Consider the following 24,809-nt stretch of genomic DNA (forward strand, 5'->3'; position numbering starts at 1 on the left):
GTATTTTTTGTAGAGATGAGGTTTCATCATGTTGGTCAGGTTGGTCTCAAACACCTAACCTCAAATGATCTGCCTGCCTAGGCTCCCAAAGTGCTGGGATTACAAGCATGAGCCACCGTGCCCAGCCCCAAGATTCATTCTTAAGAGTTCCATGTAAAAATTCCTCATGAAGCTTATTAACATATTAATTTATGACCTTTATCTTATGATTCTGATCTGTTAATTCTGAAATACAGCTGGGTCCCCTCATATTCAAAGCTGTACAAGAAATTTAAATGTACACTCAGTGAACAAGAGCTATCAGAAAGCAGAACAAAATTTTTATAAAATGAATTTATTTTTATTTCCAATTATATAAGAAACTTTCATTAACATGTTTCACTTAATGTATAATAATATCATAATGCAAGGCATTCATTTTGTACACTAAAGAAGAATAATACTTAGAGTAAGGAGAAAGGGACATTTGTACAGAATCCATGGAGTTTATAAATCAAATTCAGCCTGAAAGCATATTAACTATGATACTCTGTGTCTCTCAATAAAAAATTGTATAAATTATGTTAAGTGTAATAAAATTATTATAATCTTATTCTGGTTAGCATTCAAAATATAAATTCATTGCTAGTATTCATTTCATTCTTAGAACAAAATTAAGAAATCTTTAGAAAATTTTATTTTAAATAAGATTGTTAGTTTAATTTTGATAACTTAGATGAAGAAAAGGATCTTAATCATCTGTAATTTCAATTTTTCAAGAACTGATTTACTATACCCAACTATACCTAGAGGGCAGTGAAAGAAGCCAAAGAATAAGGAAATCAGTTTTACTTCTCTCACCGTATTATTTTGCTTCATTCAAACTTATTTAACTTTTTTTAATTTATGTTTTTCTAACTGCTGGAAACCATTTTTATTTCAAACTGTCTACCTGCTTAATCCCAGGCAGAATTGGTGAATAACATTTTTTTTCTAACTTAACTTCACAACTAAAGAGTTTCAGCTTATTTTTTAATTCAAAGTTCCCTAAATTGTATCTTCTTGTAATTCCTACGATTGCTTATGTACCTGTAAGTCAGTGCCCTACCTTTTCTTTTTCCTACATTTTCTCTTACATAATGGCAGCTTATATTAACTCTCTCCTCATTTACCTGTATAGTTTAAAATTACAATGTTTTTAAAAAAAAATAGCGCGGATTTGTCATGAATCTCTGTAGAGCAGCCTTCACATCCTTATTTCTCAGGCTGTAGATCAAGGGATTCAGCATAGGAACCACCAACGTGTAAAACACAGAAGCCATCTTATCAGTATCCAGTGAATGGTTGCTTCGAGGCTGCACATACATGAATAGCAATGTCCCATAAAAAACTGTGACTGACATCATATGTGAAGCACAGGTAGAAAAGGCTTTTTTCCTTCCTTCTGATGAACGTATTTTTAGAATAGACAAAACAATGTTGAAATAAGATACTAGAACTATAATCAAGGAACCAACCACATTTGTAGCTGCAGATATAAAGACAACTGTTTCTGGTAAGTAAGTATCAGAGCAAGATAATGCTAACAGAGGAACATTATCACAGTAAAAATGATTGATTATATTAGAAGAGCAATAAGACACAGAAAATACACAAGATGAAACCACAATAGATGTAGAAAAGCCATAGAGGTATGTGAGGGAGACCAGCAGGAGGCAGAGCCGCCGAGACACCACCACCATGTAGAGCAGAGGGTTACAAATGGCCACATAGCGGTCATAGGCCATCACAGCCAGCATCATTACCTCAGACACAATAAAGAACAAGAACCCTCCCAGCTGGGTGGTACATTCATAGAATGAGATAGTTTTCTTCTTTACTAAAAAGTTAATCAGCATTTTAGGGGCAATGACAGTAGAGTTACCAAGATTGATGATAGCCAGCTGTCGCAGGAAAAAGTACATGGGGGTTTGAAGTCGAGAGTCAGCACTGGTAAGGGTGATGATGCCCAGGTTCCCTGCCACGGTCAGCACATAGAGCACCAGGAAGACCAGGAAGAGGGGAATCTGGAGCTCTGGACAGTCAGAGACACCTGTGAGAATAAACTCAGTGACCCTGGTGAAATTTTCAGGAGCCATGTCAGAGTTTGCAAATTCATCTGTTTGGGGGAAAAGAGAGATTAAAAACTTTAAAGAATTATCTGTATGACTGCCATTATATGGCTAGCACAATTCCTTGGTAACATTTCTTTGAATTATGTATTAATCTAACTCAGTTATTAAACTCGAGCTTCTAGGTCTAATAAGTAAACTTGGTAATCACTTGGGAGAGAGAAAGAGCAAGTATGGAAAAGTATAATAAATTAAGAGATGATCCAACATCATGAAAGATTTTTGAGGACTTACTTCCTCACAATCTTATTGAAATATGAGTATATTCTTAGTTTGCAAACAGCTGAAGCCACAATTAATATTTTATATCATTTGCATTGAGCATGACAGGCTTGAGGCATTTCATGTCTGCAAATAATCCAACTTCTAAATCTGAGACTTCTTGCTTTTTCTTAAGAATGATGATTGCAGATACTATCCTGCTCCATTTTCTTTATTCTATCATTGTATAATCTGTATTAGATACACATTTTATCATCCATGTCTGTTTGCTTTTTCTCTCTTTTTTAAATTAACTCTGACTAAAATACATGCAGGTATGTCCTCAGATCTATTTTTCAGGTGACATATTTTCTTTTTAGCTTTCAAAAATAATGTCAGTGAACATTTTATTATTTTTGTAATTTCTTGACATTATGCCTTACTGTATACTGCTATCTTTTCCTTCTTTCTCATTTCTTATTTTGTTCTATTTCACAAGTTTGTACAGCTCCTCATAGTTTTCACATTGTATTCTATGCTTAATCACAATTTTTATTTATATAATTAGATATCATTTTTACCACTTATAAAGCATATCTCCTCTTTTAGTTGATTTTTTATTCATCTTTTTTGTATTTTTTATATTTTCATTACTGTAATGAGTAAATATTGTTATTTTAGAGATTTTCTGTGATAACTACAATGCTTATATTTGACATATAAATTAAATTCTATTTTAATATGGCTAAATATTTCCCTTGAGTTCTTTATTTTTAGGATCACCACCTACCCCTAAGCCAATTAGAGTGCCTTCTCTGCTATAATTTATAGTTCCGCTGGCGTGGGGACCTGGCCCAAAGAAATCCTGTCTTAGTCCCATATCTAAAAATGTGGAGTTAAGTTCCAGAGAGTTAACAGTATATCATTAAAAATGTCTGAATTTTAAAATCCCAAAGCTGTTCACTTATTTTCTCCTTCTAAAAAAGAGATCCAATAGAAAGAAAAATAGAAAATTATTCTGCAGTATGAAAAAAGAATGAAGTGAACCAAAATAATTCCTAACATTGTTAATATTGATCTCAGTTTGATTCTGAAACCAAACATCACACTTTTTCTTGATTTTAAAAAGTCTTCTTATTTATTTATTTACTTACTTACTTACTTATTTACCACCTGTTTATTGAATTCCTTACTCTGGTAACGTGCAAACTTCAGATAAATTGCTCATCCCTCGTCTTATGGACCTGCTATTCCAATGATAGGAAACATACAAAAATCTGATAAAGAAACAAATAAACAAGATTATTGCACACTGCAATAAGTGTAATAAAGAAATTAAACCAGAAGATACATTATGATAACTTGGGAGAATATTTTCACGTGATATGTTAGGGGAAAGTCTTTTTTAATTTTAGCAGTTTCTTTTTTATTTTTCATTTCTTTTTTTCAACTTTTATTTTAAGATGGGAAGGCCTTCTTGAGAAGGTGACATTTGGGTTTGCAGTTTTAGTATTCCATCTGCAGCCTTCAGCCACTTTGTTGTCCCCCTTAGCAAATATGCCAGCTATCAGCCAATATGAATGCTTGCAGATTGTATCAGCTACTCTGTTTCTGATGAAACCTAGTGCTTTACTGGCTTTATGTTTTATTTGAAGATCCAATAATTAATTCTTAAAAGTAATCATTTTAAAATCACAAAATTATATTCATCCTGTAATTTTCTCTTTCAAATATCAAGATTGCACTATTTGTCAATTTCTATGAATACTTTCCCATTTTATGCACCTCACTCTTCTACTTCCTTAGAGCAAGCACTTCCATTAATTACTGTATCCTTCCTGGTTCTTTTAGATTGACTGGTAGGAATGCCAGTCATTAAGGCATTTTGTGCAATTAAGTTATGTTATCCAAGCTATTTTTTACAATATTTAAAATATGCTTTTACCTCATTTACCATCAGACTCACGTGACTTTTCTGGTCATCTGCCTTACCAAACATGCATTAATATTTTTATTTCTGACCCTCCATGTCCTCACTGGTATTGATTCTCCTGAGATTGCTTTCTTTTTTTGGAGGGGGGCCGGGGGAGAAGCAGAATCTTCTCTGAAAGAAGTTTGTCCCCCATTTGTAGCAGTGGGTCCATACATTTAAAAACCGGATATGAGGGTAGCATCAAATGAGGCTAATGAACTTTAATTTTGTAGTATTCAAAAATGTCATTTCTGATTACTCTCTAGGCATGTTCAATCGTTTCAAAAATACTAATGAATTGAGAGAGTAGAAAGATAGATGAATTGTCTTCTTTTTCTTTTTCTTTTTCTTTTTTTTTTGAGACACAGTTTCACTCTGTCACCCAGGCAGACTGGAGGGTGATGGCGCGATTTCTGCTCACTGCAACTTTCACTTCCCAGATTTAAACCTCAGCCTCCCAGGTAACTAGGACTACAAGGTGTACATCACCACGCTTGCCTAATTTTTGTAGTTTTAGTAGAGACGGGATGTTGGCCAGGCTGGTCTCGAAATCCTGACCTCAGGTAATCCACCTGCCTCGGCCTCTCAAAATGCTGTGATTACAGGTGTAAGCCACCATTCTCAGACCTCAATAAGTTATCTTTAAATTAGTACAGTGTTTTATGGCTAATGTCTAACAATAATAGCCTTTAACTTTAAAAAACTGTTCTTATTTTTTCCCTATTACTAGTTTTAGTCAACAATAATAGCCTTTTAAAAAGTGTGTTTTTTGAATACTTTCCATGTACTTAGGCTTTTATTTTGTTACACAATCTGAGGGAGAATGAAAAGAAGGTAAATTTATTTTTGAATATTCTATTTTAGGTTAGTTAAACTAAGGGCAACCCAGGCAGTGAGTTTTTCTGTATTCGTCTTGATAATGTTGTAAAGTTTTGTCCCATCACGTCTGGAATCTAGGGTTGGGCAGTTTATCTTAAAGTCTTGCCCCTGCTTTTGGAAATGTCTCCCCGCAAATTGAAGTTCTTCTTTTTGATATCTAATGGAAGTTCTTCTTTGCTATTTCTTCTGAACTACAATGCTGACAGATTTATTTTATGACAAGATAGGTGGTTTAAACATTTTCTATTACTGCACTGGATTACATACTGTGCTTCTACGTATATTTGCTTGTATATTATCACATTGAATGGGTAATTTTTCTGAGAACACTTGCATTCTATGCCTGTATTCTAAAAAAAAAGAGGCATCATTTTAACTTTGGGTAGTTGTATATCCAATTTTCTTTCATAGGTTATCCTGTGCAACATACAATTTTTATTGTAAATAATATTGCAAAAGTAAATATTGCAAAAATACTGATATGATCAGTCTCTGAGCAAAAATTCATAGTTTCAGTAGTGACATAATTTACTTAAGTATCTGAGACATAATGATGCCATTTCTAACTTGGAAGCATAAATAGCTTGATCATATTTGATGCCCCGTATTCCTAAAATGAGTTATACATCCTAAAAACAAACTTTAGTTGAAGCATTGTATTATTTGATTATACATAAATCCCAGTGTCTTCCAAAATAAAAGTGAAGTGGATCATTTTAAGATATGGTTTAGGATCTTTTAACGGTCACTATACAAAAAAGAAAAGTCTTTTCCACCTACCTCTGAAGGAGAATCTGCTTCAGGTTCTTAATGAGAGTCTATACATGGCTGTGGCAATGAGAGGTAATGGGGTTTTAAAAATCTTTGAGACCTTAATTCTGAAGCACAGGCAACTCAAGTATCTACACATTGCCTTTTATGTCTTTGGGGAAGATGCCACATGGGACTGGTTTCTTAACAAGGTCTCCCTCTAGAAAGTCAATCAGACACCCCATGAGTCCTTCTGGAAGTCTGTGTTTATTCTGTATTATTGAAGTGAATTCAAGTGCATTACAGCTAAGGGTCATGGGGATTAAACTGTGTCTTTTAAAGTAATTCATTTCCATTCGGAGATTCATTATTGCAAGATGGGATATATAAGAACTAGGAGCTGATGGTATCACAATCAGATTTTTAAAAGCTGTATCTATAAATAATATATTTATTATGTCACTATCTCTGTTGTCTACCTCCACGTCTTATTTTAAAGTATAAAACATAAATTCCCTGATGAACAAAGGGATTTTTAAAAACACTAAACATTTAGTATGTATGCATTTTTATCCATGTAATGACTAATGGAATTGTTTAGAAAGGAATATGTCTTGGGGAAATTATCATATTTAGGAATTAAGTCCCCTTTGTAGATCCAAAGATCTGCTCCTATAGGCCTTAAATTAAAGCAGAAAATGGAGATATATAGCATGATGACATTTATGTACAATATAAATCAATGACATAGAAAACTATTGTATGCTTTGTAAGAACACAAGAAAACAAACAGATTCACCTTGAGTTATTTTGTGTTGGTTTCCCAATGGTGGTGGTTGGGACTGGGTAAAGAAATGAAGATGAAAGGTGTATTGAAGACTATCATAACAAAATACCACAGACTGAGTGGCTTAAACAGTAGAAATTTGTTTTCTCACAGTACTGAAGGATAGAAGTCCAATCTCAAGGTCTCGGCAGGTTTGGTTTCTTCTGGGGCTGTCACCTGGGCTTGCAGAGGGCCATCTTTTCATTGTGCCCTCACATCGTTGTCCCTCGGTCTGTTATATGTGCCTGGTATATCTCCCTCTCTCTGTCCTAATCTCTCTTCTTATCAGGATGCCAGTTTTATTGAATTAGGACCCAGCTAAATGACCCTAATTAAATTAATTGCCTTTTTAAAGGCTCTGTGTCCAAATACAGTCACATTCTGAGGTACTAGTGATTAAGGCTTTAATGCATGAATTTTGAGATAGACCATTCAGTCCATAACAAGAAAGACTAAAACATGAATAAGAAAGAGATTTTGCTGGCTGAATAATGAAAAATTACCATGAACGGAGGAAGATAATTATTCTAAACCGCTCATGTTAGACCCTAAACAGCTGAAAAGATGGAATCTTCATTGGGAAGAAAACCTGCTTCTGGAAATCTGTTCTACAGAAGTAATAAAAGTTACTTAAATACATAAATAAGATCTTCATAAGATTATTTTTTCAGTGAGATAACATACTGTAAACTAAATACACAGTTTAGAAATTTGTTAAGTAAATGATGGGATATGTTTAGTATATAATTATATATTCTTTAAATATTTTAATTATGTAAATTATATAGAAATTTGAGGAAAGCATCTGAGAGGCCAACTAAAGATAGTATTAAAATAGTATTAAAAGGGTAACATTTTACTTCATGGTCACACTTTTATGTGGAATCTAAAAAAAATCAAACTCATAGAAGCAGAGAGTAGAAGTGGTTGCTGGGGCTGAGGAGTAGGAGCCACTGGAGATGTTGATCAAAGAGTATAAAGTGTAAGTTACATAATGTAGTATGTTACATGTAAGTGTTTAATGTAAATTATATAAGTTAAGTATAAAATATAAATTACGGAGGATGAATAAGTTCTGGAGCTCTAATGTCCAGCATGGTGATTATAGTTAATAAGACTGTATTGTACACTTGAAAATTGCTGACACAGTAGATCTTAAATGTTCTTACCACACAAACAGAAATTAACTACCTGAGACAATGGTATGTAAATTAGCTTCATCTTGGTAATGATTTCACAATATATATGTTTATGAAAACATCATGATGCCGAGTGCAGTGGCTCACGCCTGTAACCTCAGCACTTTGGGAGTCTGAGGCAGGAGGATGGCTGGAGCCCGGGAGTTCAAGACCAGCCTGGTCAACATAGCAAGACCTCCATGTCTACAATAAGTAAGTAAGTAAATAAATAAATAAATAAATAAATAAAACAAAATTAAAAATTGTCATGTTGTACACCTTACATATATACAATTTTTATTTGCCTATTATAACTCAATAAACCCTGAAAAATAAATAAAAGGGCATATTATATTGGTTTCTGTAAAAAGAGCAATAATTTACATACAATAAAATGCCAATTCTATATAGTTTACATTTAAATAATGTGTTTTAATCATCCCAAAATGTTCCCCAATGTCTCTTTGCAGTAAATTCCTCCATACTATATCTCAGGATACAATTGTTATTTTTTAATATATGTACACAGTTTTATATCTAATGCAGCATCACATAGGGGGCATTTTCTCCTATTTTATGCACTCAGATATGTTTAAAACACTTCTTAAGGCCACAAAACAGAACATGGAAAAACAAATAAGAATATATTCAACACTTACAAAAAGTGATATGATAAAGAATATAAAGTACTAGTTTTCTTTCAACACTTCAAACATATGTATATATACTTTTTTTACAAATAACATCACAAATAATCACATATGCACATGCTTTTAAATATTATTTATACTCAATTTAAGGCTATTATAATTTTGGATACATAAAATTTTTATAGCTCTGAAACAATGCAAAATTTTTAATCCATTTCAGTAAGTTTCACCCCAAAGTTGCCACTTCCCAGCATTAAAACATGCAACCACCCCTCTTCTAAGATTTTCTAAAGCTTGTATATCAGGGGAAAAGATCTCTTTTAAAAAGTAATCCCAGTTAGTGGGAGAGTAAATGGCTGACACTGGTAGCAAAACCTTAGTTCATTGGAATTCACGTGCTCAAAATTGCTGTGGTTTCTACCACCATATATTAGTTTACCTGTTCTAGAACTTCGTGTAAAATGAATAATATAGTAGGTTGTGTCTGGTTAAGGCTGTTTAAATTCATTTGTGCTGCTGCATATAGCAATAGCTCATTCCATTTTATTGCTGAGTAGTATTCTATTTTAGGATTATAGCACAATTTATATTTTTATTTGTTTATGAACAATTGAAATATTTCCATTTTATCCTATTTTGAATAGAGCTATCAATAACATGAATGTATACATTTTTTGGACATGTTTTCATTCCCCTTTGGTAAACATCCAGAAGGTGAACTCTGGAAACATGTGGTAGTAATGCATTTAACATTACTTATAACCACTACACCGTTCTCTGAAATGAAGTACCACTGTACATGGTAATCAGCAAGTGTCATAATTTCAGCAGCTAATACTCTGGATCAGGTTGACACTCACTCTTTGGTAATGAAATATTTTAAATTTTACTCAAACTAGTAGATGGAAAATAGTATCCCACTGTTACTGTAATTCCATTTCCCTGATAGCTGAGGATGTTGGGCTTCTTTATCATGTGCATATTGACCATTAATACTTACTATGTGGAACATATTTTATCCTATTTTTGTTTGATTGCCTTTTAGTTACAGCCTTGTAGGTGATATTTATATGTGTCTAAGGTACCATATAAATTGAGTGGGCTTTTTAGGAAAAAAAATCAATCGAACATCTGTACATACATGTGTTTTGGACTCCATTGTGTACCACGAATCTATTTATCTATGGTTATAAAGTGCTGCATTATCTCCAGTGCTGGAGGTTTGTAGGAGCTCATGAAGTAGGTATTGTGAGTGCTCTAGTTTTGTTGTTTTTCAAGATTATTTTGGCTATTCTGAATTTTTTTCTGTGTCGTATAGAAGCAGATCTAAAGCCAGATATGGGGAACCTTACTTTTATGCCATGAGGCTGGGTCTACACCTGTCTACTCTTAAAACAGTCACCTTTGGTTGCAGTTATTAAAATTAATACTACAATTGGTGCCTTAAAATTGAGCTTAGCTAAAATGTGTACCTTGGTCTCAACCATATGGTGTTAGATGAAGGATGAACCACTTGGATGCTTAGGATAAGACAGTAAAGGAGATAATTCTCCTCCATCGAGCTAACTCTTTCAACATTTTAAAGCCAGAATGGCTTCATGTTTGATGCAGAAAATTTAAATTCTTTGAGAAAATTCCTTGAAGAGGAGTGTGTCTTGCTGTCTGAATAAAAAAGCCATGGAGAGAGAATTGAAGAAATTCATTACAGAGCCTATGTAGGAAATCAGCCTCATGGGCTTTTAGAAATATTTGGAAGTTGAGTTTATGCAATCCATCATTAGGACCGTTCAACTCTTGTCACGTAAACATTAGAAAGTACAGATATATTAAAATATCCTTGGTAAAAGCTTTTGGTGTACCAAGTCATTAATTAGACATGGAATGAAAATAAATACAATAAAGCTCGAAGTTTTAACTCTGGGAAGAAGGTTGAGAATGTATAAATACTAAAGGAATTTTATATAGGTTGGCAGCATTATTTTTCAACTACTCATGATTATAATTGTAATCAGAATGTGTGTTTTGTGGCCATTAGGGAAAACAGCAGTGTCCAACTAAGTCTGGAATATTATAAACTTTTTGTAGAAAAGAATGTAATGCTTGAAAACCATCTATATTTTATCTATGACATCAAATAGCTGATTTTAGACACCTATTATTGTCATTTTGCATTTTTTATCACACAATATTAGTAAATGTTAGTGTTCATAAAAATGTTACTACTTCATTCTTTTTTTTTTTTTTTTTTTTTTTTTGAGACGGAGTCTGGCTCTGTCCCCCAGGCTGGGGTGCAGTGGCCGGATCTCAGCTCACTGCAAGCTCCGCCTCCCGGGTTTACGCCATTCTCCTGCCTCAGCCTCCCGAGTAGCTGAGACTACAGGCGCCCGCCATCTCGCCCGGCTAGTTTTTTGTATTTTTTTTAGTAGAGATGGGGTTTCACCGTGTTAGCCAGGATGGTCTCGATCTCCTGACCTCGTGATCCGCCCGTCTCGGCCTCCCAAAGTGCTGGGATTACAGGCTTGAGCCACCGCGCCCGGCCTACTTCATTCTTAAAATGTTAGTATTTCATTAAAAAATGGACAAAAGAGGAAACACTTCTTGGAAAAAATAACATTGCATGGTATTTATTCTCATTAAAAAATTTTTAAAATTATAATTTATGTATGCAAAATATTTACCCAACAACACATTATTAGAATGTGAAATAACCGTATACATTTATTTTAGAAATAAAAATTACCAGTATATTATTTTATAATTATGAGATATTTATTACAGCATATGTTTTTGGTGGCAATTTAATAACTTAAGCTGTCAACAACCAAAGTTCATCAATCAAGGAATGGCTAAGTACAAAGTGATTCGTCTGTTTTCCAGAGTTATACGCTGATATTAAAAAAATTTGTTAAAGAATTTTTATTGGTCAAGAGAAATCCTGCTGATGAATTCTAAAGTAAAACAAACAAACAAACAAACAAAGAAAACGTTGCAGGGAACATAATATAGCATGATTTTTTAAAAGCCTTTCTTGGATGGATGGTATTACAGAATGCTATTCATATTATTTAATTTTAGTTGTGGGTTATAGAAAGGGATAGAAATTGTAGAATTTGGGAAGGGAAAATATACAAAACCAAAGAGTTATATTTGTGCATTATAAGATAAAATGCTACTATGAGGCCAGGCACGGTAGCTCACGCCTGTAATCTCAGCACTTTGGGAGGCTGAGGTGGGTGGATTGCCTGAGCTCAGGAGTTCACAACCAGCCTGGGCAACACTGTGAAACCTGGTCTCTACTAAAATACAAAAAATTAGCTGGGTGTAGCGGTGTGCACCTGTAGTCCCAGCTACTCGGGAGGCTGAAGCAAGATAATTGCTTGAACCCAGGAGGTGGAGGTTGCAGTGAGCCTAGATTGCACCACTGCACTCCAGCCTGGGCTGCAGGATGAGACACTGTCTCAAAAAAAAAAAAAAAAACAAAACAAAAAAACAACAAAACAAAACAAAACTCTGGAAGTGTAAAATTGATTAGTAAAAATTAATATGCTTATGAGCAGGATCAGAGGTTATCAAAATCAGAAGTAAACAAATCTGATGATTGGATAATGCAATTTTGTATACTGTTGTTATGTTCAGCTTATGTTTAGATGAAGTAAATACAATAAGTGAAAGAAAAGGAAAAAAAGAAAGAAAATAAATGGATCGGGATAAAGACACCTTGGATCATTTTTTGATTCAATTCCTCACAATTTTTACTTTGAACACTAGATTAAATTGAAACAGGCACAATTTGAAAACTGCATATATTTTTAAAATTTGAAAAAAAGGGGCCCATTGAAACAATGGAAGAATACTAAGATGTAAGGAATTCATTTGCTGAGTGAGAGTACACAATGTAAATGAAGCATTATGTTAGAACACATTCCATGCCACTGTGTAGACAGGCTCAAGAAGGAGACAAAGAAGACAGGAATGAAGATGCAGCTGACCCTAGAGTGTATCAGTTTTCTTTAATCTGTGTTATCATCTCCATATATTTTTCAAAATTCTGTATTGATACCATTACAGTAGATGACAAGATAACTTCTTTATCTTCAGGTTGCCCAGGTTGCCAATTCTAAATCAGCTTATCGGGAAGTTATCATAAACCAGTGTTTGCAATAGTGCTAGGGTCTGTCAAGGAGGATCTAGAACAATCCAGTATTTTTCTCATCAGTCCTAATCAAAACCCTACTTTATCCCTAAGATATACAATATTAACTTAATCTGATTGAAAAACCTCATTCTGAGGTAGCATAATATATTGTGTTCTTAGCTTTAATGTTTACACAGCCTTTTCTTTTCTTTTCTTTTTTTTTTTTGAGATGGAGTCTCGCTCTGTCGCCCATGCTGGAGTGCAGTGGCGTGATCTCGGCTCACTGCAACCTCCGCCTCCCAGGTTCAAGCAATTCTCCTCTGTCAGTCTCCCGAGTAACTGGGACTACAGGCATATGCCACCGTGCACGGCTAATTTTTGTATTTTCAGTAGAGATGGGGTTTCACCATGTTGGTCAGGCTAAACAGCTTTTCATGTTGTGTTATAATCACATATTTACTTACTTTCTTGCTTCCTATCTAGCGCACACATTCTTTATGGTTCAATCTTTCTTGTATTTAATACCTAGTGCCTGCTATGAAATATCTATTACTAATTTTCTGGTTATTTTTACTCTGTTTGAACTATATAAGCTTTTCACTTTAACTCTGCAACTCTAAGTTTGACCTAATTTGCCTTATTTATAAATAGTAGCGGTTCCAATATGATCTCAAAAATTGCTTAAGATATGTATTACCTGAGTGTAGTATTTATTTATCCCATTGAGGTGGCAAAGAGTACGGGTTGCTCTAAGAGTACATGTTTTGTCCAGAAAAACAGGAAAACCTAAGCAGATAGAATATTTCTACTTTTTTATGTTATAATTGGTTTGACAAAGAACTAAACAAAGATTATCGTACCCAGCTATGCAATTGAATATTAAGATATTAAGTGAGAATTTTGAATCGATTGGCTAAAGTTCTCTTTAGAGTATCTTTTACTTCTTTGTTCCTTAGGCTGTAGATCAATGGATTCAGCATAGGAATCACCAGGGTGTAAAACACCGAGGCCATTTTATCAATAGCCAAAGTATGACTGGACTTGGGTTGCAAGTAAATAAATAACAATGTCCCATAGAACACGATCACCACTGTCAGATGAGAGCTACAGGTGGAGAAGGCTTTGTACCTCCCTTCCCTTGAGTTCATTCTGAGAATGGCTACTAGTATAAACATGTAGGATATGAGAACAATTGAGAGGGAGAAGAGCAAATTACAGCCTGAGAAGATCAAAATGATTAATTCTAATTCATTTGTGTCAGAACAGAGTATGGACATCAGAGGGATACAGTCACAGTAAAAATAGCTGATTATGTTTGAGCCACAGAAGGACAGTTTAAATAACTTAATTGTGAGAAATAGTGACACAAACGTGCTATAGAGATAGGGAACAATTACCAGCACCCAAAGTACTTTCTCTGCCATGATGATCACGTACAGAAGAGGTTTACAGATGGCTACATAGCGATCATAGGCCATTGCTGATAGAATAAAGAGCTCGGAGATGATGAAAATCTCAAAGAATGCTAGCTGAGTGGCACACCAATTGTAAGAAATTGTATTTTTGTGCACTCTGAAGTTTACTAACATCTTTGGGGCAATGACAGTGGAGTAACCAAGATCAGTAATTGACAAATGTCTAAGGAAAAAGTACATGGGGGTATGTAGCTTGGAGTCCAAGTAGGTCAAGATAACCATGCCCAGATTGCCTATCACTGTGACCAAATATATGACGAGGAAGAGTCCAAACAGTGGAGCCTGCAGCCCAGGATTGTCTGTAATCCCCATGAGAATAAATTCAGTCACCTTGGTCACTGCTGTGTGATTGTGTTTCACCATGTGGTTCATCTCGGTAACCTGTGCAAACTAGAAAACCAATATTTACTATATTTGAAACATTATCTTCTAAGAAAATTAACAATATGACATATGAGCAATAGAGGCATTTCCTTTATTTCAAATTCTAAATAGAGTTTCCTTTTCCCATCAGGTCAAAACCAAACAAAGCTACAGTCACATTCACTAAAACTTTGGTAAAGTGTGAATTAAAAGGGTCAAGATATTTCGAAGTTGTTGTTTTGATGTAGCTACTATGATCCACTTTTTTTGACCCAGAGTCATTTTAAGTATGTAAAAATAGCTACCACTTTTGTTTCTGCTTACCACAATTTTCAGGTAATTTGTAAAACAAAAATCTACACATTAAATTTTACATTATTGCTGATCATTGAAAAAAGCAAGACAAGATTTTCGAAACTGTTGATGGAGTAATGCATCAGACAGTAGGAAATCTCTGACCATTATATACGTGTCCATACTTCTGTCTATAAATTCAACTTGTTTACCAAAAACAAAATTTTATGCCATAATTTGAGAATTTTGTTAATAATATCTTAATCTGCATATGCCACATCTGCACTTTTTGCCTATTGAACTGCTCCTTCTAGTGAGCAATTGGGGGATGTATAAGCCCCCAATTATACATCCTTCTTCTGCAGAAAAAAAAAAAACTGGCTGTTCTTACAATTCATGAACATTTAAGAGAGAATCATAAAAAAGGGCTCAGTGGATAGAGAAATACAAATGGATATCGAGAAATACAAATGAATATCAAGAATTTAAGGAAATCCATTGTGTGCTAGGCAATTTTGCAAGTGACTTGCAGATATTAACTCATATGATCTACACAATAACTTTAGGAAGTAGGCAGTAATATCATCCCCATTTAAAAGAAAAAGAAACTGAGGCACAAAGAGTTGGATAATTTAACAAAGATCTTTCACATTATAAGTTGCAGTGTCAGGATTCAAATAAAGTCATTCTGCCTTCAGAATATGTTCTCATAAACACTCTAACACACCACTTCTCCATTAGAGATACCCTTCATTGGTAGGAAGTGAGAAGGAGGCAGGAAAGACACAGGTAAATAATGATAGACAAAGATCTTTGTTAAAATAGATGACTGAAGCATGAAGTAATTTGAAAGCTAAGGTGGCATAAATAATGACCAGCCCCGAGTACTGGGGACTGTATAACAGGTCTGTCTGCACATCTGTCCTATGGATGACAGAACAGTATATTGCAAGGGAGGCAATAGTTTTGCAGAGATAGGACCCTTCAAGATTTTTGGTGACAACCTGCTTTCAGGATGTACCCTTAGAAATTTTCTAAGACCAATGTTTCTGCTTACCTCAGTGAGGAATCTGCTTTGCTTTCTACTGCTTTAGGCCTTATAAGTGGCTACAGAATGGATTTAAATTTTTTCTACTCCCTTAAGACTCATTGTGTTGAAGTATTAATCTGACTCAAGATTAAACAAATTGTACGTAATTACCCGAGGGAAAGTACCTTGAATATCTGTTGATTATTCTCTGAATGTTCCATTAAGAAAAAGTCATAAGTACTTATGCCTTTGTCTAACTGAGAAAATAAATTATGCCATATCACTAAAGACTGGAAATCACAAATGCCGTTTTCAGCATTGCATGTCAATATTACATGTAGAATCCCCAACAAGTCATAAGTAAATGAAGTAATGAATTTCTAGAAAAAATGTTATGTAATATTTGATAATACATCCATTGACCGCATATATTTTGTTGAATATATAATTATAAACTGACATAAAACAATGTATTATAAACTGTATTAGACTGAGATAATATTTTATTAATTGTATGGTTTATGTCAAAAAATTAGTGGCAAATAATTTCTTCATTTGTTTATAACATATCATTTATCTCTGGCTGTTTTTAAGAATTTTTGTTATTGGTTTTCAGAAATTTGACTATAATGCATTTTAGCATAATTTCCTTTCGATTTACCCTACTTGGAATTATTTTAGCTTTTTGTATGTCTAGGATTTTGTTTTTTAAAAATACATTTAGAAAAAAATTCTGGCCAACATTTTTTACTGTGTATCTTCTGCACTATTTAATCTCTTCTTTACACTTAGACTTAAAATTAAACATGATTTAAATAACTTGTTATTGTTCTACAAATCACTAAGACTATTTTCATGGTTTTTGTTCAGTATATTTTTACTCTGGCTTTGTTTACAGTAGTCTTCATTGTTGAATGTTTAAATCATCTTTTGTTCAGTTCCTAATCTGCCATTGTTCTCATTCAATGTATATTTTTCATATCCAATACTGTATATTTATGTCTAGAAGCCCCATATCTGTTGTTTCTTAAATCTTCATTTTTTTTCCTCACAATGCTAATGTTTTTGTTAAATCATTTAGTTTACTGAACATGTTTATAACAATTGTCTTAAAGCCCTTGCTTGCTAATTCTATCATTATACCATTTCAATATCTACTTGAATTATCTCCAAGATAGGACCACATATTCCTGCTTTCTCAAATGCCTAGTATTTGTGATTGGATGCTGAATATTGTGAATTTTGTGTTAATCAGTGCTGTATATTTTTGTATTGTTTTTTGAAAGACTATTAAGTGTTTTAAACAAAGATTAGTCAGCACTATTTGATACTTGTTTTCAAGCCCTCAGAAGCATTTGGAGTAACATTTGCCTCTGAAATCTCTAGTGGGTGCCCAGTTGTTGATCAAGGATGATACATTCCAGCTTTTTTGGAACTAGAATGTCTTCCTTCTCAGTGTGACACCTATGAATTATTCAGCTTAAAATTCTTAGGTCATTCTTTGAAAAGCCTTGTGGACATTTGATATAGCCATGCATAATTTAGAGTTCAGCCACAAACTAAAAGAGAACTTGAAATGGAGGAAAGGATGAAAAATAATAACAAAAATATTCCATGTAAGAAACAAATAGCAGTAAGTGGAAAGTATGCCTTCCAACATCTGTAATTACTTTTTTTTTTTAACTTTCAACTTTTATTTTAGATACAGAGATACACGTGCAGGATTGATACATGGGTATACTGCATGATGCTGGGGTTTGGGGTATGGATCCTTCACTCATGTAAGCAAGCCTAGTACACAATAAGGAGTTTTTCAACAGACACCCTTGCCTGCTTCTCGTAGTCCACAGCGTCTATCGTTCCTATGTTTATGTTTAAGCTCCCACTTAAAAGTGAGAACATGCAGTATTTTGTTTTCTGTTTCTGCTTTAATATGGCCTCTAGCTGCATCATGTTGTGGCAAAGAACATGATTTTGTTCTTTTTATGGTTGCATAGTACTCCAGGGTGTATATGTACCTTATTTCTTTATCCAATCCACCACTGATGGGAACATAGGTTGATTTCATGCCTTTGCTATTGTGAATAAGTGTGATTATGAACATAACGTGTACATGTGTCTTTTTGGTGGAATGATTTATTTTCCTTTTGAATGTATAGCTGGTAATGGAATTGCTGGGTCAAATGGTAGCTCTGTTTTAAGTTTTTGGGAAATCTCCAAACTGCTTTCCACAGTGGCTGAAATAATTTACATTCCCATCAGCAGTGTATAAGCATTTTCTTTTCTTGGTAGACTTGCCAGCATCTGTTTTTTTTTGTTTTTTTTTTTGTTTTTTTAAATTCTTTAATAATAGACATTCTCATTGGTGTCAGATGATATCTTATTGTGATTTTGATTGGCATTTCTGATGATTAATAATGATTAGCATTTTTTATATTTGTTGGTCACTTGTATGTCTTCTTTCGAAAAGTGCCTGTTCATGTACTTGGTCCATTTTTTAATGGGGTTGTTTTTTGATTGATGGTTGGTTTAAGTTCCTTATAGACTCTGTATATTAAACCTTTGTCAGATACAGTTTATGAATATTTTCTCCAATTCTCAAGATTGTCTGTTTACACCGTTGATAGTTTATTTTGCTGTGCATAAGCAATTTAGTTTAATTAGGTCTCACTTGTCAAATTTTTGTTTTTGTTGCAATTGCTTTTGCAGACTTATCCAAAAATTATTTTCCAAGGCTGAAGGGTTTTTTGTGTCTCTATCTCCTTAAGTTCTGCTCTGATCTTAGTTATTTCTTGCCTTACGCTAGCTTTTGAATGTGTCTGCTTTTGCTTCTCTAGTTCTTTTAATTGTGATGTTAGGGTGTCAATTTTAGATCTTTCCTGCTTTCTCTCGTGGATATTTAGTGCTATAAATTTCCCTCTACACACTGCTTTAAATGTGTCCTCGAGATTCTGGTTTGTTGTATCTTTGTTCTCATTGGTTTCAAAAAACATCTTTATTTCTGCCTTCATTTCATTATGTACCTAGTAGTCATTCAGGAGCAGGTTGTTCAGTTTTCATGTAGTTGAGCGGTTTTGACTGAGTTTCTTAGTCTCAGACTGTGGTCTGAGAGACAGTTTGTTATAATTTCTATTCTTTTACATTTGCTGAGGAGTGTTTTACTTCCAACTATGTGGTCAATTTTGGAATAAGTGCGATGTGGTGCTGAGAAGAATGTATATTCTGTTGATTTGGGGTGGAGAGTTCTGTAGATGTCTATTAGGGCCTCTTGGTGCGGAGTTGAGTTCAATTCCTGGATATCCTTGTTAACTTTCTGTCTCGTTGATCTGTCTCATGTTGACAGTGGGGTGTTAAAGTCTCCCTTTATTATTGTATGGGAGTCTAAGTCTCTTTGTAAGTCTCTAAGGACTTGCTTTATGAATCTGGGTGCTCCTGTATTGGGTGCATATATATTTAGGATAGTTAGCTCTTCTTGTTGAATTGATGCCTTTACCATTATGTAATGGTCTTCTTTGTCTCTTTTGATCTTTGTTGGTTTAAAGTCTTTTTTATCAGAGACTAGGATTGCAACCCCTGCCTTTTTTTGTTTTCCATTTGCTTGGTAGATCTTCCTCTGTCCCTTTATTTTGAGCCTATGTGTGTCTCTGCACGTGAGATGGGTCTCCTGAATACAGCACACTGATGGGTCTTGACTCTTTATCCAATTTGCCAGTCTGTGTCATTTAATTGGACCATTTAGTCCATTTACATTTAAGGTTAATATTGTTATGTGTGAACCTGATCCTGTCATTATGATATTTGCTGGTTATTTTGCTCATTTGTTGATGCAGTTTCTTCCTAGCATTGAAGGTCTTTACATTTTGGCATGTTTTTGCAATGGCTGGTACCGGTTGTTCCTTTCCATGTTTAGTGCTTCCTTCAGGATCTCTTATAGGGCAGGCCTGGTGGTGACAAAATCTCTAAGCATTTGCTTGTCTGTAAAGGATTTTATTTCTCCTTCACTTATGAAACTTAGTTTGGCTGGATATGAAATTCTGGGTTGAAAATTCTTTTCTTTAAGAATGTTGAATATTGGCCCCCAATCTCTTCTGGCTTGGAGAGTTTCTGCTGAGAGATCTGCTGTTAGTCTGATGGGTTTCCCTTTGTGTGTAACCCGACCTTTCTCTCTGGCTGCCCTTAACATTTTTTCCTTCATTTCAACTTTGGTGAATCTGACAATTATGTGTCTTGGAGTTGCTCTTCTAGAGGAGTATCTTTGCGGCGTTCTCTGTATTTCCTGAACTGGAATGTTGACTTGCCTTGCTAGGCTGGGGAAGTTCTCCTGGATAATATCCTGCAGAGTGTTTTCCAACTTGGTTCCATTCTCCCCGTCACTTTCAGACACACCAATCAGACATAGATTTGGTCTTTTCACATAATCCCATATTTCTTGGAGGCTTTGTTCATTTATTTTAACTCTTTTTTTCTCTAAACTTCTCTTCTTGCTCATTTCATTCATTTGATCTTCAATCGCTGATACTCTTTCTTCCAGTTGATCGAGTCGGTTACTGTCAAAAGGGTATTTCCTAGGCTATCTTCCAGGATTTTTATAGTATTAAATTGTACATCCATCTTGAGTTAATTTTTGTGCATGGTGAAAAGTAGTGAGTACAGTTTCAATATTCTGCATATGGTTAGCCAGTTTTCCCAGAACTATTTAGTGAATAGTGAGTCCTTTCCTCTTTTTTTTTTTTTTTTTTTGGTCAGCCTTGTCAAAGATCACATGGTTGTAGTTGTATGACTTTATTTCTGAGTTTTCTCTTTTATTCCAGTGATCTGTGTGTGTGACAGTATCATGCTTTTTTAGATTACTGTAACCTTACATTATAGTTTGAAGTTCAGCTGAGTGATGCCTCTGGCTTTGTTCTTTTTGCTTAGGATTACTTTGGCTATTTTGGCTTTTTTGATTCCGTATGAATTTTAGATATATTTTTTGAATTTTTTTTTCTAATTCTATGAAGAATGATGTTGGTATTTCAATATGAAGAGCACTGAATCCATAAATTACTTTGACAATATGGTCACTTTAACAATATTGATTCTTCCAGTCTATGAGCATGCAGTGTATTTCCATTTGTTTGTGTTGTCTCTGATTTAATTTCATGAGTGTTCTGTAGTTCTCTTTGGGGTGCCCTTTTGCCTCATTCACTAGCTGATTGCTTGGTATTTCATTTTCTTTGTGGCTACTATAAATGGGATTGTGTTCTTGATTTGACTCTTAGCTTGGACATTTAGGAGACTTTTGGTGGAAGCTTTAGGGTTTTCTACATACAGTATCATATAATCAGTGAAAAGAGATAGTTTGACTTCTTCTATTTCTACTTTTATGCCATTTTTGTTGGTGGTGGTGTTCTTGCCTGATTACTCTGGCCAGAACTTCTAGTGCTATGTTAAATTGGTGTGGTTAGGGTGGGCATCCTCGTTTTATTCCAGTTCTGAAGGGAAATGGTTTCAGCTTTTGTCTTTTCACTATGATGTTGGCTGTGGTTTTATCATAGATGGCTTTTATTATTTTCGGGTACATTCCTTCAATGCCTAGTCTGTTGAGGGTTTTTATCCTGAAGGGATGTTGGATTTTATAAAAGGCATTTTCTACATATATTGAGATGATTGTATATTTTTAATTCTGGTTATGTGCTGAATCATATATATTGATTTGCATGTGTTGAGAAAGCCTTGCAGCCCAGGAGTAATGCCTACTTGATTATGAGGTTTTAACTTTTAGATATGCTGCTAGATTAAATTTGCTAATATTTTTTGAGGATTTTTGCATCTCTATTAATCAAGGATATTGGACTGAAGTTTTCTTTTTTTGCTATATCTCTACCAGATTTTGGTATCAGGAAGATGCTGCATTTATAGAATGAGTTAAGGAGGAGTCTCTCCTCTTCAATTTTTTGGATTATTTTCAGTTGAATTGGTACCAGATCTTTGTACACCTGGTAGGATTAGGCTGTGAATTCATCTAATCCAGGGCTTTTTTTTTTTTTTTTGGTTGGCAAGTTTTTCTTTTCTTTTTTCTTTTTTAACTGATTCAGTTTCAGAACTAAAACTTTGTTAGTCATGGTTTTAATATAGTCCTAATTCAACCTTGGGATATTATGTGTTTCCAGGAATCTATCCATTTCATCTAGATTTTCTAATTTGCATGCATGGAGGAGTTCATAGTTTTCTCTGAGGATGTTTTGTATTTTTATACAATGTAATACCAAATTTTCATCTCTGATCTAGCTAATGGTCTATCAATCTTAATTTTTCAAGGAATCAACACTTGGTTTAATTGATCTTTTGTGTAAATATTTGTGTCTCAACTTTATTCAGTTCTTCTCTAACTTTTCTCTTGCTAGCTTTGAGGTTGGTTTGTTCTGTTTTTTGTTTGTTTTTCCCTAGTACTTGTAGGTGCAAAGTTAGACTTTTGTTTGAGATCTTTCTAACTTCTTATTGAAGGTATTAAGCACTATAAACTTTCCTCTTAATATTACTTTAGCTATATCCCAGTGATTTTGGCAAGTTGTCTCCCTATTTTCATTCCTTTAAAAGTATTTTTTTTTAATTTATGCTTTAATTTTAATTTTGATGCTAACCTAAGAGTTATTCAGAATAAAGTTGTTTAATCTTCATTTTTTTTTATTTTGAGGGATCTTCTTGATATTAATTTCTATTTCTATTGCATTGTGGTGTGAAAGTGTGCTTAGTATGATTTTGATTTTTTGAAATTGTAGAGACTTGCTTTATTACTGAACATATGGTCATTGAGAAGAACGTCTATTCAGTGGTTGTTGGGCAGAGGGTTCTGTAGATGTCTATTAGGTTTAATTGGTCAAGTGTCAAGTTTAAGTCCAGAGTTTCTTTGTTAGGTTTCTATCTTGAAGATCTGTCTAATGCCATCAGTGGGGAGTTGAAGTTTCCAGCTATTATCCCATGGCTAAATATTTTCATAGGTCAAGTACAACTTGATCTATGAATCTCAGTTCCCCAAAGTTGACTGCATATTTGTTTAGGATAGTTAAGTCTTCTTATTGGATTGTATACTTTATCATTTTTTTATATCTGTCTCTGTTCTTAATTGCTATTGTTTTGAAGTCTGTTTTATCTGATACAAGAATAGTGACTCCTCGTTGTTTTTCATTTGCATGGTAGATCTTTCTTCATTCCTTTACTTTGAGTCTGTGGGTGTTAATACATGTGAGATAGGTATCTTAAAAATAGATGGTTGAGTCTTTCTTTTTATTCAGCTTGCCACTCTATGTCTTTTAAGTGGAGCATTTAGCCCATTTACATTCAGGATTAGTATTGATATGTGAGATTTTAATCCTGTCTTTGTGCTCTTAGCTGGTAGTTATGTAGACTTGATTATGTAGTTGTTTTATAGTGTCTGTGGGCTGTATGCTTAAGTGCATTTTTGCTTAAGTGCATTAAGTGTCATTCTTTTGATTCCATGTTTAAGACCTCCTTGAAGACTTTTTGGAAGCCTGGTCTAGTTGAAACAAACTCTCTTGTCTGAGAAGGATTTTATCCTTCTGAAGTTAGTTTGGTGAAATATGAAATTCTTGGTTGGAATTTCTTTTTTTTTTTTTTGAGACTGCTGAAAATAGGCCCCAATTTCTTCCAGTCTTTAAGATTTCTGCTGAGAGGTCCGTTGGTAGGCACATGAGGTTCTCTTTATATTTGATCTGACCCTTTTCTTTGGCTGTCTTTAAGATTTATTTCCTTTTGCGTTGACCTTGGTGAATCTTATGACTATGAGCCTTCGGGATAGTTTTCTTGTGCAGTATCTATCTGGTGCTGTCTGTATTTCTTGAATTTGCATATCAATTTCTCTACCGAGTTTAGGGTAATTTTTAAGGACTATGTCCTCTTATGTATTTTCCAAGTTGCTTATTCCTTCTCCTTCTTTCTCAGGAAAGCTAATAAGTTGTAGATTTGGTTTCTTTATATAATCCTATATTTCTCAGAGGTTTTGTTTATTTTTAAAATTATTTTTCTTTTCTTTTTAGACTGAGTTGATTTAAAGAACTGGTTTTTGAGCTCTAGGATTATTTCCTCAGCCTGATCTATTCTGCTGTTAATACTTCAAATTGGTTCTTTCTTAAAATGTCTGTATCATCTTTAAGCTCTTAAACCATTCTACTGAATTTCTTGGATTCCTTAGACTGGGGTTTAAATTTCTTCTGAATCCTGATTATCTTTCTTGCTACCCAGATTCTGAATTCTATGCATGTCATTTCAGTCATTTCTGACTGGTAAAGAACCATTACTGGACAGCTAGTGGGCTCACTTTGAGCTAAAGGGACACCCTGGCTTTTTGAATTCCTAGAGTTCTTGTGCTAATTCTTTCTCATCTGGGAGGACTGTTGTTCCTTTAACTGTGATGTAAATTGAGTATAGTCAGTTGATTTTGTTTCTAGATGTTTTCAGAGGGCCAAGACTCTATACAGAATATTTATTTGTGGCTGAATTCTTGCCCTTTGTTTCACAGGAGGGTATCATAGCAAAATATTTTTGGTGTTGTAGTTTGGACTACTATCCAGTAGATGATGCTTATGAGTAATGGCCAGTAGATAAGCTCTGACTCAGCAGAAGGCTATGGATGTCCACATAGTGGTCATAGGCCATGGTGATGAGATGAGAAATTCACTGATAATGAACGTAATGAAGAAAGCCATCTGCATGGTACATGCATAACATGGAATGGCATTTTGAGCCACAACAAAGTTTACTAGTATCTTGGGATAAATGACCGTAGAATTACCAAGATCAATAAAATTCAGGTACCTGATTTAAAAAATATATAGGTGTTGTGTAGACCCAAGTCCACATTGTTCAAAATGATTATGCAGTCTTTGCTCACCACTGTGAATGCGTAG

The 24,809-nt window shown here is 34.2% G+C and overlaps 2 protein-coding genes across 2 annotated transcripts; both read right to left on the minus strand.

Annotated features, from left to right (window-relative positions):
- Positions 1 to 854: 854 nt before the first annotated feature.
- LOC706448 (olfactory receptor 8J1) lies at positions 855 to 6,021 on the minus strand. The gene is made up of 2 exons (XM_028832902.2): positions 5,983 to 6,021; positions 855 to 2,137 (listed from the first exon to the last, which is right to left on the minus strand). The coding sequence occupies exon 2, from the start codon at positions 2,115 to 2,117 to the stop codon at positions 1,167 to 1,169; it is 951 nt and encodes a 316-aa protein (XP_028688735.2). The 5' UTR covers positions 2,118 to 2,137; positions 5,983 to 6,021; the 3' UTR covers positions 855 to 1,166.
- A 7,576-nt stretch (positions 6,022 to 13,597) lies between these two features.
- On the minus strand, positions 13,598 to 14,683 carry OR8K1 (olfactory receptor family 8 subfamily K member 1). The gene is given in 1 exon segment (NM_001194248.2): positions 13,598 to 14,683. A coding segment is annotated over 1 exon segment (960 nt). The 5' UTR covers positions 14,589 to 14,683; the 3' UTR covers positions 13,598 to 13,628.
- Positions 14,684 to 24,809: the final 10,126 nt, after the last annotated feature.

This window comes from Macaca mulatta, chromosome 14 (assembly GCF_049350105.2).
Source record: "Macaca mulatta isolate MMU2019108-1 chromosome 14, T2T-MMU8v2.0, whole genome shotgun sequence".
NCBI classification, from domain to species: Eukaryota; Metazoa; Chordata; class Mammalia; order Primates; family Cercopithecidae; genus Macaca; species Macaca mulatta.

Coding starts and splice junctions, on each gene's coding strand:
- LOC706448 (XM_028832902.2), bottom strand. CDS start 2,117: ATGGCTCCTGAAAATTTCACCAGGGTCACTGAGTTTATTCTCACAGGT.